The sequence below is a fragment of the Mustela lutreola genome, chromosome 16, assembly GCF_030435805.1.
Source record: "Mustela lutreola isolate mMusLut2 chromosome 16, mMusLut2.pri, whole genome shotgun sequence".
Lineage (NCBI taxonomy): Eukaryota > Metazoa > Chordata > Mammalia > Carnivora > Mustelidae > Mustela > Mustela lutreola.
This window is the reverse complement of record NC_081305.1, coordinates 212,362-229,143: the sequence shown is the minus strand read 5'-3', so window position 1 is coordinate 229,143 and position 16,782 is coordinate 212,362. Positions and strand designations below refer to the sequence as shown.

At 54.2% G+C, this 16,782-nt stretch overlaps 1 protein-coding gene across 3 annotated transcripts in view; it reads left to right on the top strand.

The window, feature by feature from the left end:
• Positions 1-15,538, top strand: part of SPIRE2 (spire type actin nucleation factor 2) — a 32,627-nt gene extending 17,089 nt beyond the window's left edge. Inside the window, exons 4-15 of one of the 3 annotated variants that reach the window (XM_059153157.1) lie at positions 1,437-1,517; positions 1,612-1,776; positions 2,578-2,664; positions 2,919-3,042; positions 3,159-3,328; positions 3,963-4,152; positions 5,799-5,920; positions 8,709-8,843; positions 8,981-9,048; positions 13,134-13,161; positions 14,110-14,225; positions 14,533-15,538. In XM_059153157.1, the coding sequence (XP_059009140.1) occupies positions 1,437-1,517; positions 1,612-1,776; positions 2,578-2,664; positions 2,919-3,042; positions 3,159-3,328; positions 3,963-4,152; positions 5,799-5,920; positions 8,709-8,843; positions 8,981-9,048; positions 13,134-13,161; positions 14,110-14,225; positions 14,533-14,755 (1,509 nt within the window). In that variant the 3' untranslated portion in view covers positions 14,756-15,538. Of the gene's footprint in view, positions 1-1,436; positions 1,518-1,611; positions 1,777-2,577; positions 2,665-2,918; positions 3,043-3,158; positions 3,329-3,962; positions 4,153-5,798; positions 5,921-8,708; positions 8,844-8,980; positions 9,093-13,133; positions 13,162-14,109; positions 14,226-14,532 lie in introns of those variants that run through there. The other 2 variants (XM_059153155.1, XM_059153156.1) reach the window with 2 other exon arrangements.
• Positions 15,539-16,782: the final 1,244 nt, after the last annotated feature.

Sequence of the window (16,782 nt, the reverse complement as noted above, 5' to 3'; positions counted from 1 at the left end):
GCCCGATGTGGAACTCGATCCCAGGACCCTGAGATCATGACCTGAGCTGAAGGCAGCAGCTTAAGCCACTGAGCCACCCAGGTGCCCCTGGAAGCTCTTTCTTTAGCATGAGCAAAACAACTCTAGACTTCCAAGTAATTGCCCCAAGAGATGTTCAGGGAATTGGTAGTAACAGGGAATGAGAAGAGGGTGTCAGTGGGACACATCTGGGCTGGCATTTTCGGAAGAAACACTCTGCTCAGGGACAGGTAGAGAAAGTCCAGGAGGGATGGGAGACCCACCCTTCATGCCCTTTGCCCACAGGAACTGCCAGATCACACACAGGTCTATTTTTAGAATCAGCCAGGTCACACACCATGCTGCGCTCTGAGACTTGGCTGCGTTTTCTAGAGCGTCCCAAAGCAGTTTAGCAAATAGCTTTAAGTGAAAAGCCAGGGTAACCGGTTCTGGCTTATTGTGTGTGGGGGGTGAGGGGGGTGAGCTGGGAGCTGTGTGCTAAGGGTTCGATGCTTCTCCAGGGTAGGGGAGTTGGTAGGACCCGAGTGTCTGGCTGCTGCCAAGATCCAGGACAATGAAGGGAGTGAATCTAGTAGCTGCTTCCCAAATTCGCAGCAAAGAACAGTTACCTAACAATCCTTCCTGTTCTCCAACATCACTGTGATGTTGGCATTTTCTCAGCTTCATGAAATATGAACCTGTTTCCCAGGACTTGCTGAGTAACTTATCCTCTTATCCATCTGTCTGTCCATCCATCCATCCATCCATCCATTCAGCCATTGTTGAAGACCTAGCCTCTGCCAGTTGTGCTAGGAACCAGGAATCCTTAGGGGAGAAAACAGAAACATCCCTGTGGCTCTGGCCTCATGGAGCCAATGGTCCAAACAACACTCACAGAAGCAGATTACTGAAACTCCAGTGTCCCTACTGGAGTGGGTCAAGAAGCAGCCCTGGGGGTTCCAGGAGGGGGTATGCACGTGGCCCGGACAGAGAGGCCGAGGCATTGCTGAGGGAGCACCATGCCGGCTGGATCTGAAGGAAGCCTGGGAGCTCTTCACAGGTGACAGAAGGCAGGGTCCCCCTGCATCTGCTCTCTCAGAAGGACGCGCTGCCCCTCTGGGCTGTGTGGATTGGCTGACAGAAGGAGAGAGCCAGAATGTCCTGTGTGGGCACTAGGTGGCTGCTCAGCTCTCACCCCTGGCCCAGGAGAACTGCCAGAGATAGCTGAGGGGCCACCAAGGGCCCCACATGGCTCCAAAGCTAATGGCTTTGTTTCTCCAGATCTTTCTGAGTCCAGAGCTTTGGCCCCAAATGCCCACTCATCCCTTTTTTAGCTGGTGGAATAGTAGCCCACGTGTTCAGGAACTGTCCCCAGATGGACAGATCGGCGGGGCCTGCAGCCCTGTGACAGCCACTCTCACCTTCTCCTGGACTAACAGATGCTGCAGAAGCTTCGGGAGGGTGAGCTGCAGGAAGGCAAGCCCCTGGCAGAGCTTGACCACCTGGGACACACCGACTGGGTAAGCTATGGCTACCCCCCACCTGGGGTCTGTGCCAGGGCCAGGGGGAGCCCTGCCGGGTCTAAAGACCATTTCCGTCTTCTCGGGGGCCCAGGCCCGACTCTGGGTGCAGCTCATGAGGGAACTCCGTCACGGAGTGAAGCTCAAGAAGGTGCAGGAGCAGGAGTTCAACCCCTTGCCCACTGAGTTCCAGCTCACCCCCTTCGAGATGCTGATGCAGGACATCCGCGCCAGGAACTACAAGCTCCGCAAGGTCATGGTGAGCTGATGGGGACGGCAGCTTGCCCCCGAGCCTTCTGCTCGCTCGTGGCTCTGCAGCCTCCGCTCTGTGTGCTGGCTACTGAGTGGGTATTCAGATGTGCACAGACAGATGAGGCCCTGACCCATCTGGCTCCACCTGACACGGGGTGACTAGGACAGGGACACAGTGTGATTACGGCGGGGACATGGTGTGACTAGAGTGGGGACACGGTGTGATAAGGATGGGGACACAGTGTGACTGGGGCTGGGACACAGTGTGACACAGTGTAACAGGACAAGGTGTGACACTGTGATGTCAGGGACACAGTGTGACATCAGGGACACAATGTGACAAGGGTGGGGATACAGTGTTGCTAGGGCAGGGATGTGGTGTGACGTCAGGGACACGGTGTGATGTTGGGGACATGGGGTGATGTCGGGGACTCGGTATGATGTTGGGGACACGGTGTGACAAGAATAGGGAGAGGGGAAGTGTGGAGGATCCTGGAGGATTGTCCCATTTATACTCACGTGGCTCGTGCTGCGTGCTGGTTTTACTCTGCAAATTCTGCATGTGCGAGTTCATTCCAGTCTTGGGACAGCTGGGTCGAAGGGGCGCCACCGACCTTCATTTCCACACGAAGAGCCTGAGGTGTAGGGAAGGTGGGAGTGGTCATGGCAGCCACGTGCATGCCATGCTGCCGGGAGGCGGGGAAGGACGGCATGAGGACCAGGCCCCCAACTCCTCCCACGGCCCCTCCCACGGCCCCCAACTCCTGAGTGGGGATCAAGCCCTCAGCCTTAGCTGCCTCCCCCACAGGTCGATGGAGACATACCTCCCAGGGTGAAGAAGGATGCCCATGAGCTCATCTTGGACTTCATCCGCTCCCGGCCTCCACTGAAGCAGGTACGTGCTGCACAGGGCCTCCCCTCGTGGCCTTCCCACCCCAAGGGCAGATCGGAGGCCTCCCCCGAGGAGGTGGCTGGAAGGTTGGGTCTGAGATGGACCTGCCCCAGGAGCACGCAGGCCACCTCCGGCCTGCCCCCGCTGTGCCTGCTCCTGATAGGGCTGGCTGTGTGCGCAGTGTTCCTCCCTGCTCTAGTGTGTCTGTGGCGCAGCTCCACTGCCCTTCCTTCCTGGAACTGCCATACTCCCTCCAGGTCTCAGAGAGGAGGCTTCGCCCCTTACCCCAAAAGCAGAGGACCCTGCACGAGAAGATCCTGGAGGAGATCAAGCAGGAGCGGAGGCTGCGCCCAGTGAGGGGCGAGCGCTGGGGAGGCCGGGGTGAGCTTCCTCTGCTTCTGTTGCCCCCTCCCCACTTTCGCTCCTGCTCCGCTACCTCCCCACTCCATCCGCACCCCTCACTCTGCTGTCCTGCCCCACCTCCCTGCCTCCACCAGGGTTTGGCTCTCTGCCCTGCATTCTCAATGCCTGTTCAGGGGACACCAAATCCACGTCTTGCATCAACCTGTCCGTCACGGATGCTGGGAGCAACACGCAGCGCCCACGGCCCCGGGTTCTGCTCAAGGCCCCCACCTTGGCTGAGATGGAGGAGATGAATACATCTGAGGTCAGAGCCCGTAGATTCCTGGAAAGAGGCCGGGGTGGGGATGGGGGTTAGTGAGAAGGACTGAGCCAAGGCAGCATGGCGCATTCAGCTGCCGGCGTCCACCGCTCAGGGCTGAAGGCCGCACTCTTCTTTGGAGCTGGTCTCCTGCTGTGGCACTGGGTCTGAAAGCAAACGTGGTGGGCCTTGGGAGCACTCCCCCATCTTGGTGGCTCAGACGGGTGACTGAAACAGTGGCCTTGGGTCACCTCTCCCCATGGCACAGAAAGGGCTGTAATGGACATGCCCCATCATCTTGGGGCTGGGAAGCTGAGCGCCCTCTGACTGACGTGAAAAGCCAGTGTGTTTCAGTGGGACACTCAGTGGGACGTTGATGGGATATCATGTCCCCACAGCCCCCAGAGCCCAAGGAAACCAGGGGTGGTAGTGATCCTAGTGGGCTACACCTAAGAGAGGACCGATCATCTCCAGGACCTCCCACAGGCCTCAGGAAAGGGTTTTTCTTTTGAGGTACTTGTTTCCACTGTCTAGAGGAGAGTGAGGCAGCAGCCCCCGGCCGGTGCAGGGACAGGCCGGAGATGCTGGCGGGCAGAATGGTCAGGTTGAGTGGTCAGGGCTGAGTCTGCTGTGTCCACAGGAGGAAGAGTCTCCGTGTGGGGAGGGGACACTGAAGCGGGACCGCTCCTTCTCAGAGCATGACCTGGTCCAGCTCCGGAGCGAAGTGTCCTCTAGCCTGCAGCCAGCCACTCAGCCCCAAGGAGGGCTGGAATCTTCCTGGCCCCGCGCAGGCAGCATGCACACTTGGAGGCCAAGCACCCAAGAGCAAGGCAAGTGGTGCCTCTCACCCCTTCTTTCTTGATTCTGCCCTGTGGGCATCATGTCCTGGCTTGGATCTTACTGTCCTCCCGAGCAGGCCGCACCCAGAGGGCACCGGGAGCTCATATCCGTAAGAAGGGTGTTTAAAGTTCAAGCCCAGATCTACCTCATTGCCTCAAGCAGGCATCCCTCACTTTTTTAACTTGAAAACCTTCTTACTAAATTAGTCACCCACGTTTTTTGTAAGACACTTTTTAAAAACTTGAAAACATTCCCATAATTCTAATACCTAGAGATAATTATTATTACTATATTGGTATATTAATTGCCATATATATAGTAATGCCATATATGCCCATATATGATATTACTATATTGGTATATGAAAAGAAAATTGGGGGGTGCCTGGGAGGCTCAGAGGGTTGAGCCTCTGCCTTCGGCTCAGGTCATGATCTCAGGGTCCTGGGATCGAGCCCCGCATCAGGCTCTCTGCTCAGCGGGGAGCCTGCTTCCTCCTCTCTCTCTCTGCCTGCCTCTCTGCCTACTTGTGATCTCTGTCTGTCAAATAAATAAATAAAATCTTTAAAAAAGAAAAGAAAAGAAAATTGGATAGATGGACGATGGACGGATGGTTGTATGGATGGATGGATGGACGATGGACGTATACATGGATGATAGGATGGATAGATGGATGGATGGATGGATGATTGACAGATCTTTCTAGTCTTTTTTTCCTTCTCCCGTCAATGAGAAGGTGTCTGCAATGAACCAGATGGGTCATGCAGCATGTCATTTTATTTTTTATTTTTTTTTAAAGATTTTTATTCATTTATTTGACAGACAGAGAACACAAGTAGACAGAAGCAGGCAGATAGAGAGGAAGGGAAGCAGGCTCCCCGCTGAGCAGAGAGCCTGATATGGGACTCGATCCTGGGACCCTGAGATCATGACCTGAGCCAAAGGCAGCGGCTTAACCCACTGAGCCACCCAGGTGCCCGCAGCACGTCATTTTAGAACCTGACTTACCGTCACCTCCTTTTCCTGTTCCGCACAGAGGTCAACATAATCCTTCTGGCCACACAGGGTTAGTTAGTCCCACTGTTGTGAGGGCTGTGCTTCCCCAGGTGCTGACAGGACGTGGGTTTGTCCTCTCCCCTCCCCCACTGCTTCGACCAGACCTGGCCGCCTGCCTTCTCTGCCCTCAAGGTTACCCGGAGCCATCCTCTTGCTCTCTGGCCACTCTCACGGCGGTGCTATTCGGTAGCTGATACACTTGCTGGAGTGAAGGGGTCCAAGCCAGGCCAATCCCTTACCTCACTGTCCCCCAACTGTCCTCCAGACACAGAGACCCTGTGGCGAACCGGCCTCTTGCCCCTTCGTCCTTTCCGCATTGAGAGCAGTAAGCGGCGTGAATGCAGGAGGCAGGCTTCCTGCGGGACTGGTGTCACCTGCTCTCCCCGAGGGCTCATTAACAGGGATCAGAGGTGGGGCCTCCCACAGGGGTCCCTTGGGCCTATGACACCGAGGTGCCCCCAATGTGGTTGATATGTTCTCTACATGTTCTTCGGCTTGATTACTCCCCCCACGGTCCCCATGTCTCCCTGGACACCAGTATCTGCCAGGTTGTCCTCCCGGGACTTGTGTGCTCTGAGTCCAGGTCTGTTCCCGATGAGTGTCCAGGCCCAGCCTGACCCCAGCTCCCGACCACACAGTGACCAGGGCTCAGCAGAGGACAAGCCAGAGGCTTCCACAGCCCCAGACACCCATCACCTGTGGCTGGTGAGTGACAGAGGTGTTGTCGTCCACAGTGACTGGGTGGGGGCGTCCCTTGGGCCCTCCCCCTCATGTCTGCCTAGGACAAGGCCTGCAGGAGTGGGGCCCCAGGAGTGGGGCTGCTCCTTCAGCCCATGTGGCTGGGTCTGCTCTGCTGCCACCTTCTGGGCCTTCTGGGCATGGCAGCCCGCTGGCCAAACGACCTTGCGAAGGGGATGCACAGGGGAAGTTCTTGGTTCGCTCTCTGTGAGAAGCTGGGGCCCCGGGCCCAAGGGCAGTGAGGAGGAAGACTGCAGCGTGAGCCTCGCACCCGGGCTCCCTCAGCCTCCCTGGGGGGGGACAGAGCTGACGACCCTGTGACTGGTGCTGTAATCATCCCACCCTTGAAGTTTTGTCAAGAGGCTCAGACGAGAACAGATGTCAAAATGCTGACAGGTGCCATATAAATGTAAGGTACCATGACACTGATGCTCTCCGCTCAGCCCCGTGTTAGTTCTTGCTGCATTAAAACGTCCCCCAATGGAACAGTATAAGCAACAAACTTCTATGATCTCACGGTTTCCGAGGTCAGGAATCCAGAAGCGGCCCGGCTGGGCAGGTGGGCAGATGGGCTCAGGCCTCCCCAGAGGTGGCCCTGGAATGGGGCTCCTCACGTGGCTATGCGTGGGAGGCCTTGGTGCCTCCACACGTGGCCCTCTCCCCAGGGCTCTTGGGTGTCCTCAGGACCTGGCGGCGGACTTCCCCTAGTGCTCGTGGTCTGAGAGAGACACCAAGGCAGACGCCAGTGTCAGCAGTGACTCACTTCCACCGTAATCTGTTCATTACAGTGACTAAGTACATCCTCAGCAGAGGAGAATTAAGCACCCCCACCCACTTTTTTTTCCTCTTTGGGTGAAGAACCAGAACAAGTTTTCTTACTTCTTCACTTCTTGCGCTGGAAGTGTTCCTTGATGACATCGAGACCTGGCTGTGCTGTAGACCTTCACGGGGTCTCCCTTCTGCCCCTCCCCTTGTTCCTTGTGAGGCTGACTTGGTGCTCGGAACACACGCCTCCGCCAGCTTGACACACGCGGGCTCAGCACTGAGATGGGCTTGGCGCTGGTCTAAGGCCATCGTGGATGAGGGTGGTCCCAGGACCCCCGCATGACCCCTCCAGCAGCAGGGTCTTCCTGGGCCATGGCGGTGGGTCACGGGGGCAGCTGAGTCTTGAGTGCACGTGAGCCTGCACAGAACTCACAGGGGGCGGGGAAGGAGGAAGGCTTGCTTCTCGAAAGGATGTCCAAGAACTGGGGAAGTGGAGGTTTTTTGTTTTTTTTTTCTAAAGTAGACTCCACGCCCAGCATGGAGCTTGAACTCACAACCCTGAGATCGAGACGTGCACAGAGATTGAGAGTCTGACGCTGAACTGACAGAGCCCCCCAGGCGCCTCAGTATATTCTTTTTTTTTTTTTTTAAAGATTTTTTCTTTATTTATCTGACAGAGATCACAAGTAGGCAGAGAGGCAGGCAGAGAGAGAGGAGGAAGCAGGCTCCCTGCAGCGCAGAGAGCCCGATGTGGGGCTCGATCCCAGGACCCTGGGATCATGACCTGAGCCGAAGGCAGAGGCCTAACCCACTGAGCCACCCAGGTGCCCCTCAGTATATTCTTTTAATCAGTTGTTGGCGGGGGCGTGTTTTAAATGACGGGTCCCGTAAGTGTATTCTTCTTAGCACGGATCTCGAGTGCTTTCCAAGAGGTTTGGCTGTCAAACTTCACACAAGCTCAGCGACCGTCCACCCTGGACACGTCTTACAGCCAATCTGACACACCTAGCCTGCTGGTCTCTGGTCCTGACGTGAGACTTCTTGGCCACGTGTGCTGTTCATGTAACACGTGTGAGGCTCCCAGGGAGTTGTTCAGGCTGCCAGAAGCCAGACAACGTAACGCTTCGGGCAGGAATGAGAACACGGGCCCCCAGACTCTCCCCAGACAACAGCCCTAAAGAGGATAACCCACTGGCCGTCGGAAACCAAACACAGGCACCCAGCGCCCATCTTCATGATGCCCTCATGGGCTGGTGCCCCTCAGGATGCCTCATCTCGGCAGCTAACGTTTTAAATGTGGGCTGCGCACTGAGGGCTGTGTTTCCCCACTGAGCGGCATACAACCCCACCTCACAGGAGAGGAACTGAGACCTGGAGAGCTCGAGCTCCACCCTCCCTTCCCAGAGGGAGCCCCGAGCACTCTCACATGGTAGGCGGCTGTGGCTGGCAGGACACATGCCGCCTCCGGACGGACTGACTCAGAGCCCTGCGGGCTGGTGAGCACTGGGCTGGGCAGTGCGCAGGGGTGCCTGGGGCCTTCTACTGCCGGCGAGGAGAGAGCTCTGTGGGGAAGGGTTCCAGTAGCAGGAGAGGGGCCTGGGAACCCTGGCTGGCTTCGATCGGCTGTCATGTGTACTTGCAGGTGGGGGACGAGGGAGGAGGCCGGCATTTCAGGTCGGGGAGGGCTGTGGACACAGGTGGGGCTGGCTACAGGGGGCTTGGTTCTCAGCGGGCCGGGGTGGGCTGGGTCGCAGGAGAGCGCGCTTGCTGCTGCACGACCCCATCAGAGAAGTCATGAGGAGCATGTATGGCTCCCAGGGGTAGACGAACTGAAGAGTGGGGTGTATTAGGAGGTTGCTGGGCGTGGGTAGACTGAGGCCATGAAGATTCCAGAGTCCTCAGAGAAGAGAGGCCCTTGTGGACAGACCCTTGAAGGGCCTCATTCCCAAAGACCTAAGCAGTACTGACCGCTCGCCCCTTCTGTCCCCAGGAGTTCAGCCATCCCGTGGAGAGCCTTGCTCTGACTGTGGAGGAGGTGATGGATGTACGCCGCGTGCTGGTGAAGGCCGAGATGGAGAGGTTCCTGCACAACAAGGAGCTCTCCAGCAGTCTAAGGAAGGGGAAGGTGAGCTGGCCCGGATCCTGCTGCTCCCCTGTCGGGCAGGAGCTCTGGGTCGAGGGCAGGCCAGAACCCAGGCCAGCCCGAACCCAGGGCTGCTTCCTCACTAGGCAGGACAAGCTAATTTGGGCCTTTTCTTACAGATTTGCTGCTGCTGCCGAGCCAAGTTCCCGCTGTTCTCCTGGCCACCCACCTGTCTCTTTTGCAAGAGGTGAGCGTCTGTAAGCACCCGGGCAGTGATTAACATGGCAGGAGGTAAGCGTCTCCAAGCCGGCCCTGACCAGTCAGACCTCCTGGGATCGTGGGGATGTTCTGTCATGCGCCATGGGCTAGTGCAACTTGGAACATAATTTTTAATTTAATTTTAATAGCTAAGGGGCTCCCACCTTCAGCCACAGTGGGGTAACAGGCATTAGAACAGGCACTTTCCACCTGAAACAACCAAAAAATCCCATAAAAACCAGAAAACCCAAAGTACAGGAAGCAGTGGCTTTCAAGATACTGGATATCAGGTAATAGCAGGAAACAGGGTGAGCCCCATGACTGCCTCAGAGGCCTAGAGTTTCTAGGTCAAGGCCTAAAGAGATCAAAGCAGCTGAAGGTCTCAGAATGTACTTCCCGCAGGAAGAGAGCAGTCTGCAGGGTGAGATCCCCCCAGAGTAGTCAGCAGGGTTCTAATCAGCACACACAAGCAAGGAAATGACTGAAGGCTGGGGAAGAAGCTCCCTGAAGGAGGGACTGGCTCCAAGTCTGGCCCACTACCTGTTCTGTAAATAAAACTTTATTGGAACAAAGCCACATCCTTTGTTTCTTCATTATTCATTTAGCCACACCTAAAATGTTTACTATCTGACCCCTTACAGAAGAAGTGTTCTGACCCTGTGCTAAAGCTTTAAGGCATAGTGTGTGTTCCCACCAGCCATGGTGGAAGTGCTGGAGGTCATGAGCCGGGAAGTCGGACACAGAGGAAGGTCTTGTCCCACAAGTGGGGAATAAGTACCCCTAGGCCAAGCATTGTTCCAGACCTAAAATTTAAAAATAAGCAAGACCTAAAAGGACCAAACCATTCCCAAGTATCTTAAATGCTTCCCAGAACAAAGCTCAAGAATAGGAATAAAATAAACAGCACCCAGCAAGATAAAATGTCTGGCATCTAATCAAAGATATTAGCCACGTCAAGAAGCAGGAAAGCATGACCCTTGACAGAAAAATCCAGCAAAATCACCCAGAACTGACAGAGACATTAGAATCAGTAGATAAGTACATTAAAAGTTTTGAACTGTATTTCATATGTTCAAAAAGTTACAGGAATGAACGACCTGAAGAAGACTCAAAGTCCCAGACATAAAAAACAGAATGTTTGGGTGAATGTTCAGAATTACACCAGATAAAATTAATGGCAGATTAAACATTCAGAAGAATGTATAGAAGAAAAAATTAGTGAACTCAAAGAGAAAGCAATACAAACTGTCTAAAATGAAAACACTGTGGGGGCGCCTGGGTGGCTCAGTGGTTAAGCCTCTGCCTTCAGCTCAGGTCATGGTCCCAGGGTCCTGGGATCGAGCCCCACATCGGGCTTCCTGCTCAGTGGGGAGCCTGCTTCCCCCTCTTGCTCTGCCTATTTGTGATCTCTCTCTTTCTCTCTCTGTGTGAAATAAATAAATAAAATCTTTAAAAAAAAACTTTAAAAAAATAAATAAAATGAAATGCTGTGAGAAAAAATAATTTAAAAAACGAAAATGGTCCCAGTGAGCAGTGGGATAACGTTAAGAAGTCTAATATAGACATCATCAAAGTCCCCAAAGGAAAAGGGGGGAGGAAGACAGAAAGCATTTGAAGAAATAATAGCTAAAAAGATTTTAAAATTCGATGATAAATAAAAACTCACAAGAAACTCAACCCCAAGCACAAGGAACATGAAAAAAATTACACCAAGCCACATATTAACCAAAGTGATCAAAACTGTAATAAACAAGGGCGCCTGGGTGGCGCAGTCGGTTAGGCCACTGCCTTTGCCTCAGGTCATGATCCCGGGGTCCTGGGATCGAGTTCCGCATCGGGCTCTCTGCTCAGCGGGGAGCCTGCTCTCTCTCTGCCTCTGCCTGCCTCTCTGCCTGCTTGTGCTCTCTCTGTGACAAATAAATAAATAAAATCTTAAAAAAAAACCAACTGTAATAAAGATTAGATTTTGTTTATTTATTTTAGAGAGAGAGCAGGGGAGCAGAGGGGAGGGACAAGCAGACTCCACGCTAAGTGTGGAACCTGATGTAGGCTAATGCAAAATCAAGGGTCGGGTGCTTAACCAGCTGAGCTGCCCAGTGCTCCAAGAGAAATTCTTGAAACCAGGCGGCAGGTAAAGACATACCGAGAGGGGCACCTCGGTGGCTCAGTGGGTTAAAGCCTCTGCCTTTGGCTCAGGTCATGATCTCAGGGTCCTGGGATCGAGCCCCGCATCGGGCTCTCTGCTCAGCGGGGAGCCTGCTTCCCTTCCTCTCTCTGCCTGCCTCTCTGCCTACTTGTGATCTCTGTCAAATAAACAAATAAAATCTTAAAAAAAAAAAAAAAAAGACATACCGAGGGCACAGACAAGGTGGTGGCAGGCTTCTTGGAAACAAGCAAGAGGACAGTAAAAGAGCATTTCGAAGGACAGAAAAACTGCCCATCTAGAATCCTGTACCCAGCAACAGTATGCTTTAAAAACAAAGACAAAAAGTAGAAACATCTCCAGAAATACAAAAACTAAGAGTTCTTCAGCAGTAGACCTGCACTCAAGCGAACGTTCAGTGAGTTCCTTTACCTGATGGAGTCTCAATCCACACGGGGACGCTCAGTAGCAGCCAGTAAGCGAGCACAGACTGCTTTCTCACAACTCTGCACAAGATGAATCGAGATCCAGCAGCCAATGGGGGGAAATGCAGTGTCCGCTGCCCACTCAGTAATTACCAGGCAGCCTCCAAATTAACAGCAGCATCTCACAGGATTCATAACATCTCTGAGTAAAAAGTATCATCACAATGGCATTAAAGCTAAGGAGATCAGAAGTATGCTGACGGAAGTTCTTTATCATCTGTGTGAAGTGCTAAACTACGTTGATGTATTAATCATTAATTTCAGTGTAGATCACAAAGAACATTAGCAGAGATTAAAGGCATTCCCGTCATAATGGTGGGGGGAGAAATAACTATTCTGAACACTTGACCTACCTAACAACAGAGTCAAAATACGTGGAGTAAAAATCTGAGCAAGTTGCAAGGAAACATTGATAAGTCCCTCGAGGTTCAAGAGCCTTCTCTCAACAACGGACAGGACGCGAAGACAGGAGGGTATGACATAGGCCACAGGAGACTTGAATGCTACCGACCGACTTGATCCGACATTCACAGCACACACAGCTGAGCCCAGCAGAATGTACTTCTCAGGTGCCCACGGAATGGTTCCCAAACAGACCACATTCTGGGGCACAGAACGCGTGTCACACATGCAGGACTCAAGGCAAGTAAGTCCCTGCCGCAGCAAAGTAAAGTTGACCCAGAGGTTTCTAGATGGCGGACCGATTATAAAACAGACAGACAGTCTGCCCTTGGCTCAGGTCATGATCCCAAGACCCTGGGATGGAGCCCAGCGTTCCCTCTCCCTCTGCCCCTCCCCCAGCTGGCACGTGTGTGCACTCTCTCCTCCTCAAGAAAATAAATAAAAGTTAAAATGAAACAAAACAAAAAGTCCATGCAAGATGACACCGTCTGTTCTTTTAAGAAATGAATTTGGAAAATTTGTCCCCTGATGTAACTTTGTAGATAGTATGCACGATACCCGATTTCTTTTATTTTACGTTTAAATGTGTATCTTTGTCAATCACACTTGGATCTGGAGAAGGGAAACCAGTGAGGAAGGACCCTCTGAGGACAGGCTTTACGGAACAGGACCCCTGGGTCTCCATCACAGTCGTCTCTCTGTCAGGTTTTTTTCCCAAGAAAGCATTCATTCTCGAAGTCAGGAATGGGGAATAACAAGATGTCCGTCACAGCGAAACTGAGCCACTCACCCATGGCCCCTGTGGCTCGGGGGGCTTGTGGTGGGGAGTGTCAGGCACGTGAGAAAACCCAGACCAAACTGTCCAGAGAAAGAGCTGTGAGGGACACACATATTTTGGATGTACAGCTAATTAAAGAGAAAAGCAAGATTTGGGGATGAACTAAGTGAAATACTGAACGAATTGGGGTCGAGCAGGGGAGGCAGTTGACGGTGGGAATGGTTTCTCTGTGGCCTCTTCACAGCTGACCCCTTCTTCCCTTCCAGGGCTGTCTGTGCTTCCTGCAGCATTAAGGTGAGCAGCATCTGGGGCCTGAGCAGGGCCCCCAGGTGCGCGACGTGTCCTGTGACTGATGTGGCTTGTCAAGAGTCGCAGAACTGGGGGGGGGGGGGTGTGGCGCACCCTTTTTCTTTCTCCGAGAGGACAGAACTGGGAGTGCCATCTCCTGGGAGCAGGTTACACATGGACCAGCCACCTTGTTCATCTTCCTCCACACAGAACCCACTCCTAACACTTCCCAAAACTGTGCAGTTTTTATTTTTATTATTTTTAGAGTGGGGGGAGGGGCAGAGGGAGAAGTGGACTCCCTGCTGAGCACAGAGAAAGGGGCCGGACTCTATCTCATGACCGGATTCAAAATCAAGGGTCAGACCCTTAACTGACTGAGCCACCCAGGCGCCCCGAGACTGTGGAGTTTTTAAAGACTTGTAAGTGGTCTTTAACATTCCACGTTAGCAGGCTAGTGCTAGGAAAAACCCTTCACTCCCCCTGTGAAAGTCCCAATTTCTGACACTACAGCCTCCTTGAACGTTTCCGGACAGGCTCTGCACAGCACTCGGGGGCGTCTGTACCTGCAGACAGACAGGCACAGAAGGTTCATCACACTTAGAACCATGTCGTCCTGGTTCACCTCAGCCTAGAAACCAGGGGTGCTGGAAAGGGGTTTTCCCACCATGATTTCCAAACCTTCTGTGTCCTGCCATTTCACTGCGGGAAAGCTCCGTCTCAGCACGTGGGCCAGGTCATGGGTGGTGCAAGCGTCCGTCTACATGGGCACAGGTTGTGGCTGGCGCAGGTACCAAGCAAGGGCGCCCACACCTACAGACGGCAGCATGGAGTGGAGCAAAAGGATGGCCTCTCGACACCCCCAGGGGGTCACACGGGCCCAGAGCAGGTGTGTGGGTGTGTGCATGTGCCTGTCCCTGTGGGTGCCTGGTTCATATCTCCCTGTGTGTGTTGTAGATGAAGATGCCTTCTAAGAAGTTTGCACACATTCCCGTCTACACGCTGGGCTTTGAGAGTCCACGGAGGGTGTCAACTACCGACACGACACCGACCCAGAGAACAGAGCCCTTCCAGTGAGTCCCTTTGCCCTTTGCTGATGTCACTGGGGTCACAGGCACTGATAGTAACACCGGAGCTGGGTGCAGGGTGGTTTGCGAGGACACTCCCAGGACGTGGAAATCCAAGGCAGTCGTCCAGGAAGAGCGGTCTCAGATGGGTCTGGGGGCTGAGTGGGAGGAGCTGGAATCTGAAGTAGGGAGCCGATCCCAGGCCTCCCACTAACTCTCAAGGGAAGGCTTTTGCTGGGGAGAGGGGATGGGGGTGGGCTGTGGATACGGAGAGACAGGAGGGGACGTCCCTGACGGCTCTGTCCTGCTCCAGATCACTGCAGGGGTCCCAGTGGCAGAGTGTGGAGGAGGCATTCCCGCACATCTACACCCATGGCTGTGTCCTCAAGGACGTCTGCAGCGACTGCACCAGCTTCGTGGCAGACGTGGTTCGCTCCAGCCGCAGGAGTGTGGACGCGCTCAACACCACGCCTCGCCGAACCCGCCAAACCCAGTCTCTCTACGTCCCCAACACCTGGACTCTCAACTTCAAGTGACGGCTCTCAACCTCTGGGCCACCAGCCAGAGGCTCTTCAAGGCAGCCAGGCCTCTGGGGAGGAGCCAGGCTAGTCCTGCCCCGGCTGAGAAGCTCCTGGTCCTGGGGCACAGCTGCCAGCTGCCCTCCCAAGTGTGCATGTACATATATACATATATAGATACATTTATATAATACACACACAGCCTATATATTTATAGACATGTTTCCTGGCCCCAGAGTTTATTTGGGGTCAGGCTCACTACAGGACCCTCCCTGGGGGAGGCTGTTTCCTTTGGGAGTTCTTGGGAGTTGCTGGGGTCGGGGACGGGACATGAGTGGGTTTTCTCACTCAGGAAAAAGGGCAGGTTGGAGATACAGCAGTGGGCTCCAGGCGCCAGAGCTCTGGGAAGACCCTCATCCCAGGGTTTGTTCTCTTCTCCATCCCAAGGATGAGAACACAGCAGTTTCCCCTCCCCGGGAGGATGTCCAGGCTGGGACAGGAGGCTTTGGTCCCCAGGTAGATAGGGGTACTCTGAGTGGAACCTGGCCTGCGGAGGCAGCTGGAAAGATCAGGAGTGGGCAGCCTGCTAGCAGCATCATAGCCTTCCAGTTGGAAGATCCAAGGCCAGGCTCACTCCTTGCCCCCTGGCCAGCACCCAGGCCCCAGCCATCCTCCCAGACTCAGAGGAGCAGAGATGGTGCTGGTTCCAGGGCCCCAGTGATGCTGATCCTTGTACGGGGAGGAAGTCTGTCAATGTGTACACCCAGCTGCTCTGGGCCTAATAAAGGCGGTCTCACAGTCTTCCGTCTGGGGTGTGGACTGAGAACTCCGGAGCCACAGCGATGGGCACAGTCTCTGAGGGCAGAAGCTGGGCTCTTAAGGGCCACCGGCTCTCTGGTGTTCATTCAGGATGCCCACCATGAGACAAGGCCGCTCACACCCACTCCTGTCCATGAGGCCCGACTTCCTGATCTGGCCATCCCAGTCCCACAGCCAGCAGGGCTGCTGCATGTGGCTCAGCCTGGAGCCTGTCAACTGCCAGCCTTGTCCCCAGACCCCTGCTCCTGTTCTCCATGCAGATGACCTCCCTGGGGTTTGTGGGGAAGGGGGCAGCTCCCACTGCTCTTCAGGAGAATGGCTGAAGCTCCTGTGTGCTTGGCCTGCCACATGCATCTGGGAGGTGGCTTGTCATCCCACCTTATAGGAAAGGAAACTGAGGCTCAACAGGGAAGGAATTTGGCCAAAGAAACAGCTCATTTGCGACCTCAACCCAGGCCTATGAGATGCCAGGTTCTAGCTGCCTGCCACGTGCACAGGGGCCCAGAAGAGGCCCTGAGGGACAGGACTTGTTACAGAGGGACCTGCTGGAGAGGTAGCTCATCAGCAGGTTACACTAAATTGCAACAGTCCATTAAAAACAGCCAGTTTCCAACACCTCTGGGCATTTCATGGGCAGGGAGTATTACTATTTCCATTTAAAGATGAGACAGCAAAGGGGTTTCTGGGCAGCTCAGTTGGTTAAGTGTCCAGCCCTTGATTTCCGTTCAGGTCATGACCTCAGGGTTGTGAGACTGCGCCCCTCATTGGTCTTCCCCCCCAGGCATGGAGCCTTCTCCCTCTCTTAAAAAGAAAAAAAAAAAGAATGAGGAAGCAGACACAGAGAGGGTGAAGATTTGCTCCTGGTCACACAGCCAGCAGTGGGAAAGCTAACCTTTGTGCAGCAACCTCCCTCAGTTAGAGCTCCTGGGAGGTGAGCTCTGCTGTCACTGTTTTCATTACACAAGCGAGGAAGTGGGCCAGGCCCACGTTCCCAAGAACGGGAATCCAAGGTTCTACTCCACGCGGGAATGCTTGGAAATAAGTAGAAACCCATGTTGGGACATCTGGGCTGAGCCACAGGGGGCCACATAACCCTTGGAGGTGAAGTTGGGAGGGTGCTGCCCCATTCTTGCAGGCCCCCTCCTGCTGACCCCGGGCTGGAGAGCCGTGCACTCACCCCACTGAGCCCCACCCTCCCCTGACTTGGGTTGTGACAAATGGTGCTC